The following is a 26840-nucleotide window of genomic DNA, read 5'->3' on the forward strand; positions in this document are numbered from 1 at the left end:
CCATGTACAACACATTCTCCATCAATGTGAAGCACCCTTTTACAATGCAAAGATTCCTTTAATCGTGCACATGGCTCAAGGGTGTTTGTGGTTCTAGACAGAACCATTTTCTTTACTAAAGAACCCGTGAGGAAACATCTTTTTAAGTGTGTAGAGTAATAATATAAAATATACCTTATTTATAAGTATATTGTTTTGTCTTTTAGACCCTGAGCCCACCACAAATATTGCATATTATTAGTTAGTGCCCTGCTGTGGAGGCTTGTTTTGTGTTTGTACGTGTTTCGCGCGGCCTGTAGGGGGCAGTCTCGCGCCGCTGTGTTTTGCCTGCCGGGATTGTAGCGGAAGAAGAGCGTCGCTAACTTACCCTGCTAGGCTACTAGCCGCTTCGCTTTGGTTTGGGACTGAGATTTCCAGATTTCCATCAAAATGCCGGCGGTGTCTAAAGGGGACGGGATGCGCGGACTTGCCGTCTTCATCTCGGACATTAGAAACTGTGAGTGGTTCGGCTGCGGGCGGCACTTAGTCCCGCTAACTTCCTCCAGCTAATGAAGCTAAGCTAAAGCTAACTGGCGAACTGACTCAGAACTTCAGAGTTTATAAAGTTAGAGTTACTGTTCCGACATTAACGTAACATCTTATTCACACTCTTAACACGCCTAATAGCGAGATAAATAATTTACTAAAATGCTAAAATAATGAGTTGTGTTGCTGGTTTGTTGTGAGTGAAAGTGGAGTAGCGGCTCTGTAGGTGTGGTTAATGCAGTCAACGTTAAAGTTAAAGACAGACAGCAGGGCGATTACAACCAGACTAAATAATCCCAACTAGACTTAACCATCACATCTGGACTGAATGATCTAAACTTAACTGGATAAGATGGTCTTAACCACACTTCAGTGAACTAGACTAATGGATCTTAAGCAGTATTTCTTGCAACACAGTGTTTATCACAGACCAGTCTCTTACAGTGAGGACCTATAATGATCCTACACTGTATGTCCAGACCGTCTAATCAGTGAATTAAGCTACTTCACATGTAGTTTGTGTAATTACCGTAGAAAATAGCCCAGTTTGGGCTAGAGGGGTATAAAGCCCCCCAGCATTGGGTTGTGGAGCAGTGGAACTGTGTTCTCTGGAGTGATGGAGCTCCATCAAACACTTCTGGGTTGAGTTGGAGTTATCCAGAACTGATCATCCAACCTCACTAATGCTCAATTAAATCCTCACAGCAAAGTTCCAAGTATAGGCTGTTACTGCAGCACAAACTTACCATTAAGACCCTTCATTTTAGAAGAAAAGCTGGATGAGGTGCCTAGAAACCTTTGAACATGTGGTATTTACGAAACTGTAATATTTCTTTAACAATCTATAGTACTTGTTCTTCCTGGAATATTCCTCATAGCAATATAGAATACTTGTGCTGTAGTGATACTAATCAGAATACTAATTCTGTAGCGAACTATACTAATTGTCAAAATTTCTGTAAAATTCTTATGGTAATGCTGTAGTTTTCTGTTCTGTTACTATAGGTCCTTTTAATAAGAGGTGTTCAGCAACGTCAGCCCTATGATCCACCTAAAAATGTTCTAAAACTGTAAACCAATTCAAAACTGTATGGCTGAGGAAACTAGACATCACAGTGCAGCAGGCGAAGAGAGGGCGTGGCTTTTGCTATAGACACACCAACCCTCAAATGACTGCTGATTTTGATCATAATTTTGGGGGTTTATTTTTGTTAGAGGGTGGCACAGCAGGAATTGAAGAGTTTCCATTGGAGCGCTTTAATTTGGGCCAAACCAACCTGTGTAGGATAGAATTAGAGCCAAAATCAAGACATTTTACGACCTAAAATATGAAAGATTAAGGATGGTCTGATGTGGTACATAAACATTAATAAAAATGTAGTAATTGGGACTAATTCAGCTTGGATTGGCATCATTGAGAAATACGGCGTTTATTTCTGTAGGATTGAAAATGCAGTAAAATGAATAAAATGCAGATATTTTAGTGCAGTAACCCACCAGCACCTGAACATTCTGCTCTTCTGGAGTTAAAAAAATCATCATCAAATATCTGTTTAAAATATTGGTCAAATCTAAACATCACTCTGATGCTGATACGTTTATTTTAAGCATTTAAGTAACTGCGGAAACCGATATGATTCTGATATCAACGTCCTATCAAAAGTCGTATTGAACTCAAAAATATATGTATAATATGTTCATGGAGTTTAATAATGCTGACTTAAATATCATTTATTCCCCTACCCCTGACTAGCACTGAACTCACTTTAGTGTGGCACGGGTCAGATTTGGAATGTGCATGAGCTGTAAGATCAACAAAAATAATGCACTTTACTCACAGAGCACTCAGTAAAACAAAGTGCTGCAGGCTTACATCTAAACTTTCTATAGTCTGACCTGTGAAGTGCTTCTGTGGAGCCGCACATTTCTTCTAGCTTATTAAAGGGCCCATATCAAGGAAACTAGGCTTGGGTGGCATATATTTTTTCATACCTTAATACCTTCCTGAAATTTCACCGGGGGAATAAAGTACATGACAATATTTATGTAGAGAAAAAACAAAAAAAGGAAAAGCTGAGCAGCTGGCGATAGAAGTCACTTATAATACTTTTTGCCGTCTCATCTAGCGTTATTTCAAAATTTTTAAAAAGTGGTTTGCTTTATTTATATGTTTATCAAATAAGTGAACCCAGTGCATGTTTTTTAAGCCCTCATTCAATAAATGTCAAACCGCCTATAGGACAACTGATAAAGGTCAAACAGTGTTGCTAGAGAGGAGCTGTTAGCATTAGCTACTCTACGATAGTCATGAAAGCTATGATAGTCATATGGCCTTGACTGTGCTCCATCGTTTGTTTTTTCTTGTGCTGAAGTTGGCTTCCTATTTGCCAGCTTCTTGTTTAAATTTTCCCATTCCACCTTAAATGGTGCAGCATGTGCATTCTAAAGCCCTGCACCAGAATGTAACTGCTGCACCATTTAAGGTGGAATGAGAAAATTTTATGAAGCTATTCCAGCTGCTGTCATGCTTAGTTTTTCTGAGGTTTTTCCTGACTCTGTTCCCCCCCTTTTTCTGTTAGCGCCACCTATCAGTGAGCCCTCTAAATATAAATAGGAGGAGTGTGTTTAGCCATTCAGATGTGGAATAGGAATTTGACATTCTTTCTTCTTTCTCTTTTGAAAGAAGAGTTTGATATAGAATGTAAACATTCTTTAAGTTCAGTCCGTACTGTCTGTATATCAAAACTATGAATGAATTGTTTACGAATTTGTGAATGAATCTAATCTACATATATACACCGGTTCAGGCTGCAGCAGTTTAGCCACGCCCACGCACACTGAAGTTATAAGGAGTGTTTCAGCTCAGACTGCCTTTTGAATGAGACACAATACAGGACAGCCAATCAGAACAGAGCTCATTTACATAAAGAGAGTTTGGAAAGTGGTCATGTAAAAAAAAAAAAGACTGTTTTAAAGAACTTCTTCCAGATAATTTTATTAGCGTTAGTATGTTTTAGTTATTATAGAGTATGTTTTAGTTATAGTGTCATTATGTTAATTAAGCTGTCAGGTAACAACAAGGTATTCCTAATGAACAACGTAACAGTAATTAGCATTAACAGTTAGCTCACTTTTATCAGCAGGCTCACTGAAATAATCCCAGACTAGATAAAACTAAATGCAATATGAGTGCCTGCTGAATTGAGGAACTTCTCTGAGTGCACATGGTCACAAAAGGAGCTGAAAGAGGAAGTTAGGATTGGCAAATACATTTTGTCTGCATTTAATCCAGATCCACCATCATGCTTTAGTTAAAAAACATGTTAGTACTTTGTTAATGCTTGTTAGTAATTGCCAGAGCTAACTGTCCTGCTTGATCCTGCATTTTCTAGTAACCAGCAGATGAAGGAACATCTTTTTTTAATGGTTGTAAATGATCACATCCACTAACGTACAGGATATCTTATACACTTTGTTTCTGCATTTACAGGTAAAAGTAAGGAGGCAGAGATCAAAAGAATAAACAAAGAGCTGGCCAACATTCGTTCTAAGTTTAAAGGTAAGTTGAAAAGTGAGTTTTTGTTGAAGCAAAGTGACCATATTGTCAGGATATCACATGACACAAAAGCCTTTGGATGGATACCCTCATGCTTATTTTGGCTAGTTTTATCTCCTAAGGATCCTCAAAGTTTTAATTGAGTGAAACACATTTTTCTTTAAGATGGCTGTGATTTGAGTTATGTGTTCAGTCACTTTTCTTAGTGTAACTTTATTCAGTCTATACCTACATATATTGATTGACATCTTGCACATCTTCTATCCATATCAGTTATATTCTGTAATATATATTAATACTCTATCCCCTGTGTACCACTGCATCCAATTAATCTACCTCAGACTCACAAATTGCATATATGGAAATGTGTACAACTGCACATATCAGTGCTGTTATTTCATAACTGATATTATTGTTACAAAAACTGTAGGTTGGCCACGAACGGCTGTGCGTTACTGTGATTTTATCACAGGGAAGAGTGTTCTTAGGCACGGCACGAAGTGCCTAAAACTCCCTTCCATTAGTATCGCTGTATATTGCAGTCATTTCATTAACTTTTTGTTGTATTAACAATGAACATATGATAACACAGCACTGTTTAATGCAAAACTTTTGCTTTAAAAGTACTTTTTGGTTACCAAATTACCACCGTGAGGCTTATTTAGCACCAAGCTAATGATGCCCCTCTTCTCATTCTCAAACGGCTCCCTGCTCCCTACATAGTGCACTACATAGGAATTTAAAGACTGGATCCTGCAGCCCAACAGTGCGAAATAAAGCTAAAAATGATCATTTGGGATTCAGCTACATCTGTATTCGATAAACAACAAACGCAACAAACTGCGCTGCTTTCGGCGCAGCCACTGAAGCTAAAGTGACTCTATCCAGAGACTCGTTAGGCCGCAGACTGAGAGCTCCTTAGTCCTCCGCTTCGCTCTCCATAGCTCAGCTATAACTGCCGGTCTTACTGTTGCTTTTTATGATAAACGGTCAACTAGCCGAATGAAAAAACTCAGTAGAGTAAATAAAAACAGTGAACTAAAACTAAAACTGGTGATAGTGCCCAATAACTGTTACTGTAATTTATTACAGTTTTCTTAATACGTGACTCGTAAATTCTGTTCTTATGACAGGAGGTGCTATGATCGCGGATTCTGTCTTTTCAACGTACAGTGCTGCAGCTGGGCTTCAGCTTTCACTATTAATACATTTCTGTATTATATATTTTGAACTGCAGTGTTGAACATAATAAAAATATGGTTATTATGTAATGTAAATGTTATTGTTTTAAAGGGTGATTTTCAGAACATGTGTTTGAAAATGCCAGCGAATATTTGAAGCCTGTGAAAAGTTGTTCAGGTTAGCCCTAGCCCAGGATTCGATTTCACAATGTTCAGATAGTGGGTACACACCATAGATAGCTGTGTGGAGTGTAAAATTAAAATTGAAAATATAAAAAGACAATTATATCATCTGATATTATTGGTTATCAGGATTTGTAGCCCCCCTAAAATTCTGTATTTTAGGCCGCAGCGTTGTCATATTGGCCATATCTAAGTTAGATGTAACTGATGTAGCTAGATGTAGCTAAGTTAAATGTACGCCTATAGCTGTTTAACTCCCTTAATTCTCTGGCTTATGGCATCCTAAGAAATATTATTGAGTAATTACATGGAAACTGCAAACTGAGTCATTCTAAAGCTGTAGGAGTGAGAAATGCAAGCCTGAAAACTTTCTCCTGACCATTTAATGGACTCACATTTTTAGACAGAAATAAAGATGAAAAAGCAGTTTGGTGGTTTCACATCCATTTTAAACTGTTCATTCAAAATATAAATTTTTTTTTATTGTACTGGTTAGAGGATAATATGATCTCATAAATCAACAGTTTACCAAATCAACAGTTTACAAAACCTTCAATTCCAAGTCAATATCTGACCGAAATAGAAGTTTCTTAAGTTTGACTTAGGGATTGGTGATTAGAGATTGTAGAACTGTGAATGGAACTCAGAGTCGGTCATTATCAGTATTATTAATTAGTTTTTAGTTTTTTAGTTAATAACACTAATAATAATAATGTTTATTTATATAGCACCTTTCATACATTAAAATGCAGCTCTAAGTGCTTCACAATACAATGTAAAAATAACAGGAAGAAAAAAAATAAAAACAAAAATATACAAATAATTAATAGCAGAAAAGGAATATATTAATAATTACAATTAAAAAGCTCAAGTAAAGATAAAAGTATAAATAAAAAATGAAAAAATACAATAAAAATGCAACTGACAAAAAAATAAATGTAACAGTAATATTCCAGTAAAAACAAAGGAAACAAAAAAAATTTGAATTAATCAGTTTCAATGATCAATCAGTTTCAAGATCAAATGATAAAAATGGATGGAACTGAACAATAACAAACCATGTAAAGCCTTTCAAAGATTTTCAAAATATTTACTGGAATAAGATATACCAGGGAACCTTAATATAAATTATATAATATTTAAAATATTTTTAAAACATTATGTGGCAAAACATGAGTGTGTTTTACAAGCTCAGTTCCTCACTGTAAAAGACGGCAGTAGAAGAACTTAATAGGAGAATTCAAAATATATGTATGTATCATCACGCATATTTGCCAACTAATAAATGCTTGTTGATCAAAAAGGCAAATTTACTACAACAACAAGTATTTCGGTTTAATTATCCAGTTAACCATGACAGTCCTACTCCAGCTCATTGCTCTGAAGATGGGTTAGAGTAGCTCAGATTTCTCCAGCTGAAGAGTCAGAAGTGTCCGTTTTCCTGTTGGTTTTTCGTCCAGTCAGGAAGTTTCATGGTTGACCTGCATTTCGCAGTAAAACAGTGTTGTGTGAGTCAGATTCAGTGATAGTGTAGCTGCTTGTTTGCTCCCAGTGGGAAGAAAGTGCTGGTATCTGCTTCCTGTCTGCTGCTGCTGACTCATCTTCATCAGCCTAACCTTTCCTCACTGCTCAGTTCAGCTCAGTTCAGCTCAGTTCCATTCCATTTGCTGTTATTGGAATGGTGTTTTTCGCAGTGGGCATTAAAACAAAGTAGCCCTAAAGAGATCCAGGCCGTCCCTTCATGAGCAAGCTGAGGGTCACAGTCAGAGGAAAAAACATAATGCTCTAAATGGAGCATTACGCTTTTTCACCATTGGGATCATTATGCCCAAGTAAGAGGGGTGATAAGGCAGAAATACAGCATCCTAATAACAGTGTTGCATTTAAAGAGGCTGTTTAGCTCTACTGTTCATTTAGCCTGTAAGAGAAATTAATGCTGGCCTATTATGAACTTCTAGAGAAGTCATCATCAGACTTTGTTTATGTGGTTGCTCCAAATTCAAAGCAAAACGCACATGACGTAGATGAGGTAGCTTTCAGTGTTAGTAAAATACAGTGAATAAAGCACATAGAGGTCAGTTGACTCTCTTTAGCTTGTTTTATACTCTTGCAGATGTGCAGCCTCTTTCAGATTCAGATTCTATGTGATGACTATGAGCAGTGAACGTCACAGAATGTAGGCTGTAAGACTGTAGTTCATGGGTCTACCAAAATTTAGATCAGGAAACCCATGTACTCTTGTTTAGCAGGGTGAAGACCTTCCACAAGGTGTAGCTTTCATATAGCTTTTGGATGCTTTGCATCAGTGACACTGTGAGTTTAATCACCATTTACAGGAATAAACTGTTTGAGAGAGAACAGTTAAAATAAATAAATGAAACTACATTCTGCCCTTGTTTTTGCAACATGCATATGTTAATTGTATTGCAGACAATACCCATGGCATGTCATCACTGTCCAAAGAAAAACAAGTATCTCCAAAATAGTAACTTTACAGGGGAGGGCAAAAACACTCCCACCTTTCAATGTAAGTTAATGTGAAGAGATTTTATTCCAAGTGATTTTAGACCATTTCTTGTTGTCCTTAATCATTAAAATTTTGCACAGTGTAAAGGACAGCTAGTGTGTTGAAATTATGTAGAAAAATAAAAATCAACAAAAATAGAGATACATGGTTTTCTATGGACAGCGACAATATTTATGATGACATCATTTACAATGATAATAACATTTTTCTGTTGGCCACACCTACACTGCCTTATAACATGCCATATTAATACTTTTTAGGTTATGTTGTATAAGACAGTGCCATTTTAGAAAATCTGTGGTTGGAAAAATTATCAAATAAAAACATATAATAATTATGTATTTACTTTATTTACTTTAACTTTTGTACTTTTTAGAATTATTGTTATTAGAACTACATTCTCGATGTTGTGCAGCTTTCTTAGTCATTTCAGATGTTTGTCATTCTGGACACATCTAACATCTTATCATTTTTATTTACAGTTTCCACAGGATGAGCAGATTAGAATAATTTAGTACATTATCTGCATCCAGATTAGTTTTATGTTATTGGAAACCATGATTCCAGACTTTTGAAATGCAGTGTATTAAGTTGTTCATGAAATAATATTGCATCTACTGTACGTTGTTTGTAATTTTGGACCAACTGGTCGTTCTGTCTTTCAGGGTTTAGTGTGTGATGAGCACCATTTTTCTTTAAAGAACACTGTGTTAACATTAGTCTCTGCTGTGCTGTGTTTTAGGAGATAAAGCTCTGGATGGTTACAGTAAGAAGAAATACGTCTGTAAGCTGCTCTTCATTTTCCTGTTGGGCCACGACATCGACTTCGGCCACATGGAGGCAGTCAACCTTCTCAGCTCCAACAAATACACAGAGAAACAGATAGTAAGTGCTGTTTGCATGTTTGTGCTTGTGAGCATTTACAGGTGAAATTATTATTGAAGTAGGTTAGAAGAGGCTGCATGGAGCTGCTTCTAGTTTTTAGAGATGTCTCTGTGTTGAATTAGTAATTGGGTAATCTGCTGATTGTGTTGAGGATTAATAGAGTAATCAGAGTTTTAAAAAAGGGACAAACAATGAAAGTGGACTTGACAACCATAACAAACCATGCACATCCTTTCAAGGCTTCCAAAATACTACTGGGAAATGATAAACAGGAAAGCCTTTAAAAAAACTTGTATAGAATCCACGGAAGCCCTGAAAGGCCATGGATTTGCATATGTTTTCACTCTGTTTTCCTGTGAACATGCGTATTTTATTTGTTTTCTCAAAATGTTGTGTTATTATTGGGTAGCACTGTGCTTGAACACTGTCACGTAACGACATAACCATGTAGTGGGTGGTATACCGGTTCTTCCTCAGGTTTGAGTTTTGCAATAATCAAACAGTCAATCAACCTTTATCTAAACTCGAAGTACGTCGAGGAAGACCCTCATTTAAAATGTAGCTGAGCCAATACAAAAATCATTGTTATACCAACAGATAAGCACAGAGAATGCAATGTACAAACAGTGCAAACTGTGCTCACGTTATCCCGAATCTTAGGGATGTTTCAGTCACATATTAAATGAAAATGAAAATGCGGCAGATCCTCAATCACCTCCCGCTGTCTCTTTCGTTTTATCTGAAGTCATCCACTTTGTTTTCGAGGCAGTGGACATAAAGAACCATGAACACTCGAACCCTTTGCATGATTAAAGGATTCTTTACATTGTGAAAGGTTTATCAGATTGATGGAGGATGTGCTGTAGATGGTTCTATATAGAACCTTTTTAAAAGGTTTCTAAATAGCACCAAAAAGAGTTCTTCTATTGTAACAAGCTTGACATAACAATATAAGAACCCTTTTTGGTGCTATATAGAATCCTTTTTAAAAAAGGCTCTGTATAGAACCATCCATAGTACATTCTCCACCAATCTGAAGAACCTTTTAATGATTCAAAGGGTTCTTTCAGTGTTCATGATTCTATATAGAACCATTTTCTTTACTAAAGAACCCTTGGAGAACCATCATTTTTAAGTGTGTACCATAATATAGTTTTTGGCCATACCACCCACTACTGTAACCACACAATAAGCATTTCTATAGCAGGTGTTATATGCTTTCATGATCTGTCAGGATTTTATTCAGTAGTGCATCAGTGTCATGTTACCATTACTGGAAATTGTCATTACAGATGCTAATGATGTTTTATGTTATGACAGATTATGTTATGTGCAAGTTCTCTAGTTAGCCACAATAACATCAGACATCATCTGTCATGACAGTTACGGTAATGATAACATAATACTGTCATATTAGTGACGTGTTACCAAATTTTGTTTTAATAATATAAAAGAATCATTTTCTCAAGATGTTTGTTCAAGGTAACAACCTTGATCTTCTGAAAACAAAACAGATTTTCTTTTTTTTCTTGCGGTCATTCTCTAGTTTACAAAAGGAGCAGAGCAGTTTCTTTCTCTGTGATAAAAAGTATCAAACAATAATCTAAAAAAAATCTCATGATCATAAATTGTCATTATCTTGTGAAAATAATGTTATATCTGTAATGATAAATAAATCAGGATATCAAGAAAATGACTCATTGTCACACAAAAGCAGAGAAATTAAAATGTGCTTCCATACAAATCACAAACAGATGCTGAAATTTTTATCAGTTCTGTTCTGAGACTGAATAATTGAGGTTAATTGACAGCCCTACTGTGCCTGGTTCTTATGTTGTCAGTTTTTGCCTGTCATTTGTGTTTTTTCGTACTGAATGCTTTTTACAGTGGATGTGTTTTTCCTGCTGTTTTTCAGGGCTACCTGTTCATCTCAGTGCTGGTGAACAGTAACAGCGATCTAATCAGACTGATCAACAACGCCATAAAGAACGACCTGTCCAGCAGAAACCCCACCTTCATGAACCTCGCCCTGCACTGCATCGCTAACGTGGGCAGCAGGGAGATGGCAGAGGCTTTCGCAGCAGATGTACCGCGCATCCTGGTGGCCGGGTGAGAGAGGGAGGCGGGTCAGCTCTTATAACAGGGCATGTTTTAAAGCCCCTGTCTACTTGTTTTCATGAGTATTAAAAGCTGTTATCTATTTTTTTTTTTATGTTTTTACATTGAACTGGCAGAGAAAGAATTCTCCTGGTCTTTTTTGTTAAGAGATTTTTGAGATTACTTTTTCATTCGGTATGAGTTGGGACTAAATTCAGCATCAGATCTACCAAAGTACCGGTCAGAGTTAGCAATGTGCTACTCGCGTTCGTCTGACTGCTCTCTCACTGCTCCGAATCCTAGACATAGCTCCCAGCAAGTAAAGTCAGGTTATTTAAGCTTTTCTAAGTGTGTTAATGTTTCATGTTATGATGGTTTATTACACCATTGTTTGTAGCGTAGCTAGACACTGCTTCCTAAAGATCAAAGCATAAACTTCACCCCACCATGTTGAACTCTATAAACTTTCACTATGACGTGAACACACGTGCAGAACATACTTAAACTTTCCGATTGGGAATGTAATCGGATATAGGCGTTTACATGGTTATTATTCTTCTATTTAACAGATTATTTACAGGATTATCCACCTCATTCAATTGGATAGAAATTGTATTCCAAATGGCTTAGACTATTCTAAATGAGGTGTATACATGGACCTTTATATTCCAATTGAGCTCTTAGTCAGATTAACGGATTATCCGGCGGCGAGTAAAGGTGGCTGCTGTATCCTCACGTGTTGTTTACAGGTGTGATGCACAATAAGGCACATTTTCCCACCGTGTCTGCAAATCTGATCGTATCAACTAATAACGGGAGCTCAGTGTGACCTCTGTTTCAGAAGCACGGTCCAGCAGTTAGCGAGCCATCTTTAGGTTACGGATATAATGTTAGTGCTGACTGTTCAGCACGCACGTCCATGATAAAGCAATCATGAGGTGAAAGCCTGAGTTCTCCAACAGTATCTGCAAAATGTAATTAGATTTCTAAAATGACCATCAGACAGTTTGTTCTCCATTTTGCAATTCTTACTCAACATTCAGAGAGCAGCTGAGAAAATTGTCTTGTATCTCGTCTGATTTTCTGCAGGGGTCTCAAACACATAGGGCTGAACCAGCCCTATTGTTCACATTATTTACGTTATTTGTTGTTTATTTTATGATCTGACACCCATGCAGTTATATGCAGGCGCCAGCTGGGAATTTTTAGGGTATCTATTAAACTGTGTTCATTTATTTACTTAATTCATTTATGGTCTTGAACATAAATGGTAAACAGTTCTTCTGCAGCATATGTTTACATTTTAAAGGGCCCATATCATGAAAATTTTCCTCACGTTTTTTAAATGGTTTGATGTAACAGGTAAATATTTCTCGCCCAATCTCACATCCCCGTCCTGATTTCACTTCCCAAGGACAGATTTAGCAAGTTTAGCATGTTTTTATCATACATAATTCACATGTGTGCTAGCTTTGTTATGTTTTTATATGAATATATTTATATATATGTTTACAAAACGTCAGGCACATAAATATCTACCTATGCCTTTTGAAGTTCCTCCCAGAATTGTTGATTGACCGGAAACCAGGGGAAAGAAGATCAGGACAGGGATGTGAGATTGAGCACCACACCGGATATGGAAACTAAGCTGCAAAATGGCCTGTTTTAAATTAAAATTGTTTGGTTTAATCGTTGCTGTAGCAGAGCATAAAAAATTACATGCCTGTTTGTGTGTGTTTTACAGGGACACGATGGACAGTGTGAAGCAGAGTGCAGCTCTGTGTTTATTACGACTCAACCGCACCTCTCCTGACCTCATCCCTATGGGGGAGTGGACCTCGCGCGTTGTTCACCTTCTCAACGATCAGCATCTGGTACGACTCCAGCCTGGTCAACTGTAAATATTCAAGTGATAGTTTGGCGACAAATCAAATGTATACTGTTTTCCCTGCTTGCCTCAAACATAGTCAGTCAGACAAGACATGTTGAGTGTCTGAAGTTTGCTTCTTCAGTTTTAGCACTGGAAATATGAGGCTAATGTAGCTAACAAGTAATAGAAGTTTATACCAATTAACATGGTGCTAACTGCATGCCTAAACTATCACATATTCTCCTCAAACCTTGTGGAGTAGTCCAGTAAGCTCTAATAGACTTGTTTATGTGTCTTCTGATGCTATGTGACACTGTTATATGTAAACACGGCCTACAGTTGGTCCATATAGCCAAATATAGCATATTTAAATTTTTGTTTAACTTTTATATTTTATGACATTTTTTACTTAATTTCATACAAAGTTGAAAGTATAGCAATATATCTAGATAATAATAATGGTATTAATGTGCAGGGAGTGGTGACTGCTGCAACTAGTCTCATCATCACCCTGGCCCAGAAAAACCCAGATGACTTCAAGACTTCTGTTTCCCTGGCTGTGGCCAGACTCAGCAGGGTAAGATCCTTATTCACAACAAGGCTTTCAGGCTCTGTAAAAACGACCCAGCCATTTTCTTATCTTTTAGTCGGTACTACATTTCTGTTTGTAAGTAGAGATGTATATACACTATATGGCCAAAAGTATGTGGACGCCTATACTTTACACCCATATAAACTTGTTGCACATCCAGTTCCAAAACCATGGTCATTAATATGGAGTTGCCCCACTTTGCAACTATAACAACCTCCACTGTTCTGGAAAGCTTTGCGCAAGATGTTGGAGTGCATTTGTGGGAATTTGTGCCATTCAGTTAAGAGCATTTGTGACGTCAGACTTTGATGTCGGACAAGAGGGCTTGGCTCACAATCTATGTTTCAGTTCAAAGGTGTTCAGTAGGATTGTGGTCAGGGCTCTGTGCAGGCCACTGGAGTTCCTCCACACCAAACTCGTCGCACCATGTCTTTATGGAGCTCGCTTTGTGCACAGGGGCTCAGTCATGCTGGAACAGGAAAGAGTCTTCCCCAAACTGCTGACACAAAGCTGGAAGCATATAACTGTGTAAAATGTCTTTGTATGCTGTAGCATTAACATCACCCTTCACTGGAACTAAGGGACCCAAACCCTGAAAAACAGCCCCAGCCCATTATCCCTCCTCCACCATACTTTACTTTTGGCTCTGTGCATTCCGGTAGGTAACATTCTTCACCAAACCCAGATTGATCTTGGGCTTGTGTGCAGCTGCTCTACCATGGAAACCCGTTTCGTGAAGCTCCCGATCCACAGTTCTTTTGCTGATGTTACCTCCAGAGGAAGTTCAGAGCTCTGTAGTGAGTAATGCAACAGAGGATAGGCCCTGTATGCTTCAGCACTCTGTGGCCCTACTTTGTGAATCTGCATGGTCTACTGCTTTGTGGCTGAGCTGTTGCTTGTAGACGCTTCCATTTCCACTTCACAGACTGACTTGTGGCAGAGGTGGCATGCAATGACAGCACCGTGTTTAAAGTCACTGAGCTCATCAGTCTGACCCTCTACTGACAGTGTTAGTCTATCGAAATGGCTGTGTGTTTAATATTGTACACCTGTTAGTAATGAGTGTGGCTGAAACACCTGAACTCAATAGTTAGGAGGGGTGTCCATATACTTTAGATTTACTGTATTTTATTATGATTTGCGTTATTGTTGTCTTGTTTTGGCAAAAGAAAATTATCCTGTACACTTTTAACGTTAAAACTTGTAAGATCTGACCATGCAGAAAGGAAAACGTACATAAATGTAATTCATTATGTAAATAACCATGTGAATAATTATGTAATTAATTATATACATTACATAATTAGATGGTTATATAATGTAAGTCGAATGTTAAGTAACGCAACAATAACTGCAGACGTTGGGTTAAAACTGTGCTGACAAATCAGTGCAGTCCTTTACAGTGTTGATGGCAGAAGTGAGATTTTGTTTAGTGGATCTGATGAATGCTCAGTTATTTGACAACAAAACACAGCTTCACAATTGTTCTGTTTTACACACATTTTGCCAAAAGACCAATTTGTAGTGTTTATCTAGTCCTCATTACCAAGCAAAGTGGTCCGGGTACAAAGAAATAAGGCTAATGAGCTGCCACTTGACTGGCTTTATTGATACGTGCTGGAAAAAGACTTTGAGCAAAACACGAGCCAGAATATAAACAAATATCCACTGTGTTATTTCAACTAATTCATCAGTTGTTATTTATGTGCCAAGTTTGTGTCTGCACATAATTTAATATTCATATTTGTAGTTATAACAGTGAGGATACTCATGGTTTTGGAGGACGTAATGTGTGTTAAACACATTTTTGTGTGTTTTAATCAGATAAAATCAATGCTTTATTTTGTTTTTGCTTCTTTCCTCTTTCTCAGATTGTCACTTCAGCATCCACAGACCTGCAGGACTACACATATTATTTTGTTGCCGCGCCGTGGCTGTCAGTGAAGCTTCTTCGTCTACTGCAGTGTTATCCTCCACCAGGTAGAGACATGTTGTTTTATGGGTGATGTGTGCTTTTAATTTTTTTTTACCTATTTATTTTATTTTGCCCAATTTTCTCCCCAGTTTAGCCATTGCTGAAAAACAGCTTTAGGACTGACTAAAAAAAAAAAAATGTTGAGGCAGATACGAGATCTGAACAATTTAAGCCAAATATCTGATGGCAAGAACATTGGCAATCAGAACTTTAGCCTAAATTGTTCCTGACTGCGAATGTTATGACTGCGATTTGAATTGTGATTATTTTCTATTAATTGAGGTCCAGGTAGGGCTGAACCTCAGTTGTGATATACATTGTGATAATGATATATATTGTGATAAATTATGTCACAATACAGTACAATTTGCTTTTCTGAACATATTGTATACATCGTCAGTACCTGTAGAACACTGACCAACTCCACGTTTTATTATAAAGAGAGCAAAATTAGTCCCGTTTAACTGGATTTAGTGCAGCACAGTATGCCAAATATTGAATAGAAATCATTGTATTCACAGTTTTTGTTAGTATTTTTTATCAGTCCCAACTGATCAGAAGGCTGAAAAAATAAATATTGTGATATATCATTTATCATGGTAATTTCTTAAAATATCACAATATTATGTTTTTGCCATATCGCCCACCTCTTGGTCCAGGCCTGTTGTGTTGGCCAAGATGATCCACATGTCCATTTTGCTGGTTTTAGTTGAGTCTAGTTGAGTTGTTGTCAATCAGACAAGACATAATTGGTATCTGAAGTTTGTTTTTTTAGTTTTAGCACTGGAGCTACGAGGCAAATAAGTAATGTAATGTAAAGTAAAGTAATGAAAGCTTACAGACACCTGATAACATTGTGCAAAAGTTCTGACAAATTATTTCGTTTTTTAACTTTATGATTTTTAGCAATGCAGTACACTCTCTGTTTATAGATAACAGTCATACAGTGTCAGAAGCCACATGATCAAGTGTGTTGGGGACTTAAAGGGCCCATGTCTTATATATTTTTTTTTCCATTTTATTTTTCCTTTTGAGGTCCAATTATGAGGTCTGTGTGATTTTGTGAACCAAAACTAGCCATAATTAATTTCTACTTGACCATTTTCCACCCTGTCTTTATCTCTTAGAATTAAACAGGCTGCTTTTGTTACTGTCCCTTTAAGATTGTTATATGTGAACGAGCTCTGTTCTCATTGGCTGCCCTTTATTGTTCCGCATTAAAAAGCAATTCGTATGTATCTCCTTGTAAGTGTGAATGCGCAGGGCGAACCAAGCTTCTTAGCGGCTTATTTTTCATATGGTCTGTATGGACTGGTTAATAAACGGTACATTTTGAAGCTTTAACACTGTTTACATACCACATCAAACTATTTTATTTCAAAAAAAGCAGTGGAAATTAGGTTTTCCATTAAAGGGACCCTTTAACAACTCCACACAGTTTGAGACAAGTGTGAAGTGATGCTAATTACTGAAGTATATACATTACTTGTTGGCTACATAAGCTTTCAGCATAAAACTAAAAGAGCGAACTTCAGACACCAAACTTGTCTTGACTGATCGACTACATCTGGCATAAGAGGAAAATGGTCTGAATTAGATTCTTGTCTGAACTATCGCTTTAATGTCCGTAAGGAAATATATTTGTTTGAAAGCTGGACTGGAGAAGCTGTTCCTAAAGAACCCACGTGGCCACATGTTGCTGGAGCCTAATTTCAGTGCTGCCATTGGTACAGCTGCTTATTTAAGGACTAATGATAAAACAGAATGTTCCACATTGCTAATGGGCTCAAAAGGTTTATTGGCTGAAGGGCCGTGTATTTGGATGGGCTCCTGATTGTGCCTGGCTCTTGCAATCAATGCTGGCTGCTATATTTGAGGGAAAAAAAGCAGACAGCTCCCCATCACAGACACTTTAGTGGAGACTCAATAGAATGAGTCATTCAATAGACACATTGTGCTGAGTGAGATCATAGGATCATTTACTTTACAGAAAAGGTGTATTGAGTCCTCCACAGGCTGGATGACTACCTCTGCAGTTGACTTTGCAATGATTTGAGCAAATATTTGTTTTGCTGTTTGATTTAGTTGATAGAATCATTGATGGTTTAGTTGCAATATGCAAATGAGCCCTTTAACCAATTACGTTGTTGTTTAGCGTGAGCATCCTGACCAATCACAGCTCCAAATGAGTGTCTTTGGGTGTTTTGATGAATGAAGGTGTTCATGTAATCCAACAGAAATAAATTATTTTGGGCAAAACCAATACAAACCAGTCTTTAACCACGTTACATAATCCATTCACTAATGCAGGTAATATTGCAAATGCAATATTAACCATATAATCTAATCATATTACTAGTATGTTGTACAAATCATACAGCTCAATATCATAGTACCAAATGTAGAGTTGAGGGATGATTATGCTGTGTGTGTGTGTGTGTGTGTGTGTGTGTGTGTGTGCGCGTGCATACTAGCAACCACCTGGGATATGATAGCAATGGCCTACCATAGAGCCCCTGGGATACTGGGACTTGGCAGCACCTGAGGCACCGTAGCAATGAGCTAGCAACACCTTAGCAACCACCTGGGACACCTTAGCTATGAGCTACCAACACCTTAGCAACCACCTGGGACATCGTAGCAATGAGCTAACAACACCTTAGCAACCACTTGGGACACAGTAGCAATGAGCTAGCAACACTTTAGCAACCACCTGGGACATTGTCGCAATGAGCTAGCAACAACTTAGCAACCACCTGGGACATCATAGCAATGAGCTAGCAGCACCTTAGCAACCACCTGGGACACAGTAGCATTGAGCTAGCAACACCTTAGCAACCACCTGGGATACAGTAGCAGTGAGCTAGCCACATCTTAGCAACCACCTGGTATGAAACAACAACACCTTAGCAACCACCTGGGATTTCATAGCAACCGTTTTGTCAAGCCAACTTAGTTTCTTGTTCAAGTATGTTTTTGTTATTTTAGCTATGACGATGTTTAGTGTTAATGACTCCAGGAAGATGCTTAACCCTGATTGTTGTTTTCTGACTTAAAATTAGCAGCCTAATGCTGACAGAAAACGTGACGCCTTTGTTTTATAGTTTAATAAACATGCATATGCATTAGCTTGAGTATTGGAAGCACTGTACAGTGTTTTGTCTGCTGTAGTTACTATTACAAGCAAAGGGTGCTTGGATCCCTTTAATTGCTGCCTGTAGCATGTTTATTGTTATTTCCATTTGTTTGCATGGATTTGTACATATATTGAAGTCAGCTTACCATGCTTTTGTGTGTGTGTGTGTGTTTCAGAGGATGCAGCGATTCGAGGACGTCTAACCGAATGCCTGGAGACAATTCTGAACAAAGCACAGGAGCCTCCAAAGTCCAAGAAAGTTCAGCACTCCAACGCGAAGAACGCTGTACTGTTTGAAGCCATCAGTCTCATCATACACCATGACAGGTCTAAAGCTTTGAAGTTCTCACTGTATTCAAACTGAAACTTCTGAAGTTTCTAGCTAGAGCTGGTGGTATTGTGTGACTGGGGGAGTCCTAACTATGGGGTGGAACTGGATTAGACTAAATTGGGAAGAAAATTTGCGGGGGGGGGGGGATAGCAATCCGGGCTGAAACACTCCTTCTAACTTCAGAATGAGTGGGCGGGGAAACTGTAGCCTGAATAGGTGGGCATATAAATTTATGAAAAGAGTACATTCAAAAAATACGTAGCTTCCATAAACAGCCTTTTACATACGTTAAACTCTTTCAAAAAGCGAAGTTTTTTTTCAAGGATGTGGGCCCTTTAAGAACCTAAAAATTGTGATAAATATCGGCTGGTATAATTTTCTATGGCCAAAATTACTCTGACTTCTACTTAAACAGTACATTACTCAACAAGAAAATTATAAAAAGGCCTCCCAGCATATTTAGCATTTTGGTTGGATTCTGTTAATCAGTTAATTTTCTTATTTTCATCATTTCTCTTTACATAAAGCCATTTTGGAGTTATTACACAATATCTATACACTAAAGGTCAGTTTTAGATTTCAGCTTTTTTTTTTAGCCATGATAACATTTACTATTAAGGGTTACCAGTGTAACCTGTATTGCTGTATAACCATGAACAATGAGTTACTGTCAGCTTGGCAGTCTGTGAAGGAACTTGCGAAAGAGCGTGAAGCCATCAGATTTCACAGAATCAGGCGATCTTGGAGCCATCTGTTTATTTCTGTATAAAAGAGGTCATTTATAAATGCTGCTGTACTGATAAATTCAAGTCAGCATTGTCTATCAAGTGCAGCTGAGCTTGTAACACATGCAATGAAATCTAACCCTTAACTGAAACCTGAAACATTAACTTCAACCCACAACATAATTTTCTATGACAATAGATTAATATCTTACCAGTTAGTTTGTTAATAATATAATATAGATGTAGATGTAGGGGACTGTCAGAATAAAATGTAATGCTAAATTGTCCTTGTTCTCTCTCTTTCTTTGTCTTGCCTCTCAGTGAGCCGACGTTGTTGGTACGTGCGTGTAATCAGTTGGGTCAGTTCTTGCAGCACAGAGAGACTAACCTGCGCTACCTGGCTCTGGAGAGTATGTGCACCCTCGCCAGTTCAGAATTCTCCCATGAGGCTGTCAAAACGCACATCGAGACTGTAATTAATGCCCTAAAGGTAAGCACTTCTTCTCCAGTGACAGAATATGTTCTCTAGTCGTAGAGTATAACAGCATTTCTCATCGTCAGTTCTGGGGAACACTGTCCACAGCACGTTTTTGTTTCCCCTGCTGGTTCAGCTCCTCAGGAACCTGTCAGACCTTTCATGAATGCAAAAAATAAAGACCTAATGTCCACAGATATTCTAACACTATAATGTTCGCTCAGCTAATGAACATCAGTTTTCACTTTTTTCGTAAATTCCCTCTAAGGGTGAGTGAAAATAATACATCAAGATGCTTGAAGGAGTCCTTTCCACGATACACACTGGCCCGTATTCATCTGAGTTGCATGCAGTCAAATCTGATTGTAAAATCAGCACAGATTTCACTGACGGTTTTGTTATTTATCAGTTTCATCCCTGGCGTATCTGTACGATCAAACTGGTAGCAGTGCTTGTAAATGTGAGTGTAATATTTTAGCAACCTGAGAAAAACGTCTGATTTACGGGTAAATCATCAAAACTGTTGTCAACCACACTAATAAAATCAGCAATAAGCAATCCGTGTACTAAAGTAAATGTCGTTATTATTTACACTGAAATAAACAAATGCTGCTTCTATACTTTCCATTTAAAGGCGTTAGCTTTGTACTACTGATTCAGTAGCTACCTACAGTATTTACCTACTACAGTGGAAGCTCATATACTGCATATTACCATTCAAGCAGCCAGTGTTTTATGAAAATAATCACACTACACAATCATATCACACTACCAACTGGAAAAAATATATTTCATTAATTCGTTGTAATTTTATCACTATAAAGGGAGTGCACCTTCTGCCTGACCCCAAATTCGAGCCAACCAGCTCAAGAGCTGCTGAATACTTTTGTTTTATTGTCTCACTGTTAAAACATCTGCATGAATAAGGGTGTGCTTCATGTACGTCATTCGTATTTGAGATCAAATTGGGGCGTGCTTTGCAAATGATATGTAAATAAGGTGCGTAATTTACGTTCTAATAGTTATATTTGGGTGGGCATTACGATAGTACGGTCCGAATGTGGCAAGGCAGCTTTTACTTACAGCGCTACATCTGTGTGGTATGATCTGCGGAAACAATTGAAATTGGAGCAGTTTATTTCCTTGAGTGATTTTAAGATAATTGTTAAAGAAATATATCATTCTGTTTGTTCTTGTTTTTAATTTGGTTTTCACCCTGATTTGATTTTGTTGGTGGTGGTGTTTCTCTGATTGTTATGTGTGCGCTTATTTTCACGCACTGAAGCTGGTTTTGTCAGTCGCACTCAGATCACTGGTGACCAACATTATGCAACAGTTTCCTGAATCAGAAGCAGAATAGTTCATATGTCACTCAGGATGGTCAAATATGCACTGGTTTATATGCAAATTTGATAGAACAATAGTGCTAAAAAAAAAAGACTGTAGTAAAGTACAGTGATGTTTGTGCTCAAACTTTGCAAATATAAACTATTTTAGAAGGAACATGAGTGAAAAGATAAACAGCTGAAGATAAATGGATAAAATATGGTAATAGCGTAATGGGCTGACATCTCATCAGCTTATTGTTAGTATGCAGTTTATGCAGTTACACTGATGTTGCTGTTTACAGGCTCTTTCTTTTGTCTAAGTATGTCTGTTTAAGGATGCAGTTGTTCAGTGTACTGATCATACAAATCAGATACTCAGAAAAGAGTACTGTGACGTAATTTATCTCAATAACAGAAGCCATAACATACCGTCATGTTGCTTTTCCCTACAGTATTTATTCTTAGTTTATTTATTCATACTGTATTTATGTGTTTCATGCTGAATTGCACCTCTAGACTGTGTACATTTCTGTGTCCCCATGCAGACTGAGCGGGACGTGAGCGTACGGCAGCGTGCAGTTGACCTTCTTTACGCCATGTGTGACCGCAGCAATGCCAAACAGATCGTTGCAGAGATGCTCAGTTACCTAGAAACAGCCGACTACTCAATCAGAGAGGAAATCGTAAGTTTGTGGTTGCCATCCTTTCAGTTTCTTCTGTGACAGAACTTCAGTGAAACTTTATATTGTTAAATCAGCTAAAATTTATAGTACTGGATGATGATGATGATTATTATTATTATTATTATTACTGGTGTATTGTTACAATATTGGGTTTTAATAAATATATTTCTATTATATGTAGATTACGTACAGTATACATTCAAAGGTTTGTAGACATCTGCTTATCCAGTGCGTCATCTGAAATCAAGAGTATTAATAGGGAGTTTGTCCTGGTTTTCTACAGTAACAGACTTTTTAAGCCATTCTATTCTATTCTATTATATTATATGATGATCATAATACAGAGTGTGTCATTCCACAGAACAGACATTTTCTGTGGAGATTATACAAGCTGTGCACAACTAAATGCCTATGTCAATTGCAAATTGCTAAATGTAACCATCACTACATCTGTTATAAACATGCCTACTCCCCTCCTACACAGGTACCACAGCAGTCTTCCTAATAAGATTTTCCAGTGTAAAAAGTGAGGGGAAAAAAAACTCTTTCTGATGAAGTTTGTTGAATAAGGGGAGACCTTTTGAAAAATTGCAACTGCTTTTGATTTTGGAGGCATATTTTGGAGGCAACTTTGGTCTTTTTTAGCTGATGAATGCTGATGGAAGGCAGATAATGTTAACTACTAGGAAGCCGAATATCTTTTTGCAGCCGTATAACATTAGTTACTATCTTCAAATGATCGTTGCAGTGGAGAGAATAGATTACGCAAACATCAGAAATGACTTGTCAGGTGTGAAGTACAAGCTAAAAGCTGCAGTTATCAAAGTGACTTAACGGGTAAAAACTTGTAACTGTCATCCATTTTGTTCTGAGTAAAGATAGAATTGCTGCTTTCTTTATGATTTTTCAAAAGCTAAGGTAAGAGTTACACTAATGCTGGCTTGGTTGTATTTATTAGCTTATTTATTAGCCAATAGATTAGTGGCTAGGCTAGCAGAATTGGTTGACACCACAGGGATTTGCAATGGCTGTATGATATATTTGCGTAATTCATGTTGGGTGTTGTATTGAGAGAACATTGAAGTGTGAAGACATGAAAAGCAATAGAAAATTGTGAATTCTCTCAAAGCAGCGGGGCTGAGGGATACAGCGAATACAACATATGCTACAGTACAGGATACAGATAACATACTTGGCCCTAGTTTTAGTTCAGAATGCCACTTTAAAGTAGCTGAATTCAATAATTAGAAGGTGTGCCTAGATACTTATGGACAGTGTATTTTCCTATTAATAGACTAATTATTAAATATTTTACTTTTTCAGAATACAATTTGACCAAAGTTGAGGTTGTCGTTTCATAACTTACAAACAATGCAGTTTGATTTAGCTGTCTGAAATGCCCTCATGTTTGTTAGTAGTGTTCTGTTTGTACAGCATTAATGCAATTTAATGATGCAGCCAACTCCACACTCTAAGCACCCTTATTGAAAATGTGATTTGAATGAGAAACAAACCAGCCTCCAGATTCTTTCTTTAACACCAGCTAAAATGTTCTATGGGTTTTACTGTAGTGACTATTAAGCAGTTGCAACTTCCATGTCTAACAGTAAACAACCCTGTTTTTGCTTTTGCATTTAGTGTACCAGCACAGCATCTTTGAGATATCGACTGAAACCGGATCTATATTCAGACAATAGAGCTATTTATGTCATTGTCTGTTTATACAGAGCTCCCTATGACTTTCCGTTGCCCAAAAAAAAACCCTGATTGTGGCTTCAAGATGACGAGATTGTTTTCCTGACATGCTCTCTTCTTAGAGATCATCTGATCTGGCTGCCACCTGCTGAGACACAGTGCAGTTTCTGCCTGTTAGTGGCTGATAAAAGAAGAATGTGATGTCATGTCTAGTCATGTTATTGTTTCTGGCAGTATAACAAGATAACTGTCATGATTGTCTTATAATGAGGGAATTGTTTAATGCCATAAAAATAAATGTGATTCATAGCTCATCATGACTTTTATGTTTTTATGTTTTTAATGTTAAAAGGAATATGTTTCTCGACTGAATCTCTATCTGCTGCATCCATAACCTACTGGCAACGCTTTTGGCATCTCCCTGTGATAGGAAAAGAACACCTGTGACTCAAAGACTACTTATAATAAATGCCAGTGGGCAGTTGCTGAATTCCATGAGCAAATGTGTGACTATTAACAGTACTAATGTTGGGATGAGACTGGGAGAATGTCAAGGATGTTCTTATGATGTTTTATTTAAACTTACAACACTGGAATGCCACAGTAAAAAGGTTTTCTGTGGTGATATAAAACCTGTGAAAACTCTGCCTACTGATACTGATAACGAAATAAAACTTCCCAGCTAATTATACAGCATTTACACGTTAACTTACACAAGTACGGAGAAGAAAACTGATTTTTTTTTTTTGGGTATGAACCGTACATTACAGATGCAGCAGATTAGATTCAGAAATGCTGCGGTATTGCTTTAAAGCAGGGATGCCCAGAGTGTGGCTGTAAGTTATTATGTAATTACTACATATTTCTTATTAAGTATTTTAGTAACCAAGTATTGTGCAGCGTTATAAAATACATTTTTAAAAACTCCAATTGAAGCCTGTCTACCTTCTTTATTTGTGCAGTTGAGGCCAAAAGTTTACATACACCAAATCTTAACCACACAGACTCCATCGTGAAGGAAGGAGGTGAAAATTAGATCCCATGGCTGAATGACCTTTGGTCTGAAAGGACAACAACAAAAGACCTAGTAAGGCAGTTGGAGGCATCATATACCAAAGTGTCTACATCCACCGTTAAGAGATCCTACATTGTCATGGCCCAAATCGAAAAAGCCCCCACTCCAAGACCAGCATACAAAACCCAGACTAAAGTTTTCAGGTGATCACCAGAACAAACAGCCTTTTGGAGGAGAGTTTTCTGACCAGATGAAACAAATATTGAAGCATTTGACCATAATGGTCAGTGCCATATATGGGGGAAATTGCGTAAGCCTTTCAATTTGAAGAACTCCATCCCAACTGTGAAGCATGGTGGTGGCAGCATCATGTTGTGGGGGGTGTTTTGCTGGATAAGGGGCTCATGAGGAAGGAGGATTATCAAGAAATTCTGAAGGAACACCTAATCAGTCACAGAGTTAGAACTTGGTCACAGCTGGATCTTCCAGCAGGACAAGGATGTGTTCCTCTAAATTTCTAACAAAATGGCTGAAAGACAACAAAGTCCTGGAGTGGCCATCACAAAACCCTGACCTGAATTCCATAGACAATGTTTGGACTGAACTGAAAAGGCATGTCTAAGCAAAGTGGCATAGAAAACTGACCTGAGCTTGTGGACGGCTACACAAAACGTGTGATTTAAGTTAAGCAGTTAAAAGGCAATGCCCGCTGAATATTAACAAAGTGTGTGTAAACTATAAGCAACTGAAAATCTCTTGGCTGTTATTTTGAAATTGTCTGTTATGGAACATACCTTTATTCACTTAGCAGAGCAAACGTACGGTGACATAAAACGTGAGGAGCACAAATGGGTTTGACTGTCTTTAGTCTAGATGTCTGTAAACGTTTGGCCTCAACTGTGTACTGTTTTGTGATTTTGGGCCTCGTCCCACCCCTAACATTTCACAGACAAAAAGTTTGCGCACCCATGTATTAAATGCTTCTTTTTTATTCCTTCTGCTTTCTCCATCAGGTCCTGAAAGTGGCCATTCTGGCAGAAAAGTACGCAGTGGACTACACCTGGTACGTGGACACCATCTTGAACCTGATCCGCATTGCTGGAGACTATGTGAGCGAGGAGTTTGGTACAGAGTCATACAGATCGTCATCAACAGAGACGACGTGCAGGGCTACGCCGCCAAAACTGTGTTTGAGGTACAACTCTGACTCCGTTTTCCTTTATGCTTACATGGCTGTCACTCCCTCTGTAATGCTTGTGATACTGATTATATATGTATATTTTAATCAGTTCAGTTTGCCTTTCGATTTTAATGTCATGATTTGGTACGATTTTCTCTTTCTACCTGGACAAACAATCGTATCTAATTCCCTTGCTCACTTTATAAACAACACTGGACAGAGCTTTCCTGCAAAAAGTAGCCTGTTGTCTATGAAAATGGATTGAATTACGTTAATTTTATTTTCTGCCGATATGTAACATTACTGTCCTGTCTCACGTGTACAGCTCAGAACATGAAAAAATTACAGAAAAAAAGTTTGATTTTATGTGGTGAAGTTGACTGTTGTGAATTCCCAGGTAATGGCGATGCTAATGACACACTACATTCACTTAAGACAGAAAGGTAAATGGTTAGGATGAACAAAATAATAGCTAAGTTAAAGGCTTTAATGCCTTTTCTACTCTTTTCTGAAGTGAAGGCGGCCATAAATCGAGTAGCCGTTCCCATCTCTGTCGTTTAGACCGTGATTTCTTATCCCATGCATTCATAAACATTACAGTCTTAAGGTTACTCACTTCACCACGGAAAACTAATCCTAGAAAAACTAATAATAGAACACAACGGCGTGTGAGACTGTGCTTGAAGTGTGTGAAACTTTGTGATCTTGTACTTCTGTAAAGTGCATTTCTGACCTATTTAGTTCAGTTTAATTAGATATAGTGCACACTGTGTATAAAACATTATATAAAAATCATTACAGTGAGTTTTTATTGTATTTTTTTTAAACATGGCACTATTCGTGCATATTAAAACACCTCAGAAAAAAACTTTGGTCATACA

General features: G+C 37.7%; 1 protein-coding gene across 1 annotated transcript in view; it reads left to right on the plus strand.

The window, feature by feature from the left end:
* Positions 1–328: 328 nt before the first annotated feature.
* LOC118818903 (AP-2 complex subunit alpha-2-like) overlaps positions 329–26840 on the plus strand; it is a 46645-nt gene continuing 20133 nt past the window's right edge. Inside the window, 12 exon segments of the mRNA XM_036586447.1 lie at positions 329–496; positions 4016–4084; positions 8715–8857; positions 10773–10966; positions 12699–12828; positions 13300–13401; positions 15288–15396; positions 18704–18854; positions 19905–20073; positions 21932–22069; positions 25793–25898; positions 25901–25974. Coding sequence (XP_036442340.1) covers positions 430–496; positions 4016–4084; positions 8715–8857; positions 10773–10966; positions 12699–12828; positions 13300–13401; positions 15288–15396; positions 18704–18854; positions 19905–20073; positions 21932–22069; positions 25793–25898; positions 25901–25974 — 1452 coding nt within the window. The 5' untranslated portion in view covers positions 329–429.

Source organism: Colossoma macropomum, unplaced genomic scaffold, assembly GCF_904425465.1.
Source record: "Colossoma macropomum unplaced genomic scaffold, Colossoma_macropomum, whole genome shotgun sequence".
Taxonomy (NCBI): domain Eukaryota; kingdom Metazoa; phylum Chordata; class Actinopteri; order Characiformes; family Serrasalmidae; genus Colossoma; species Colossoma macropomum.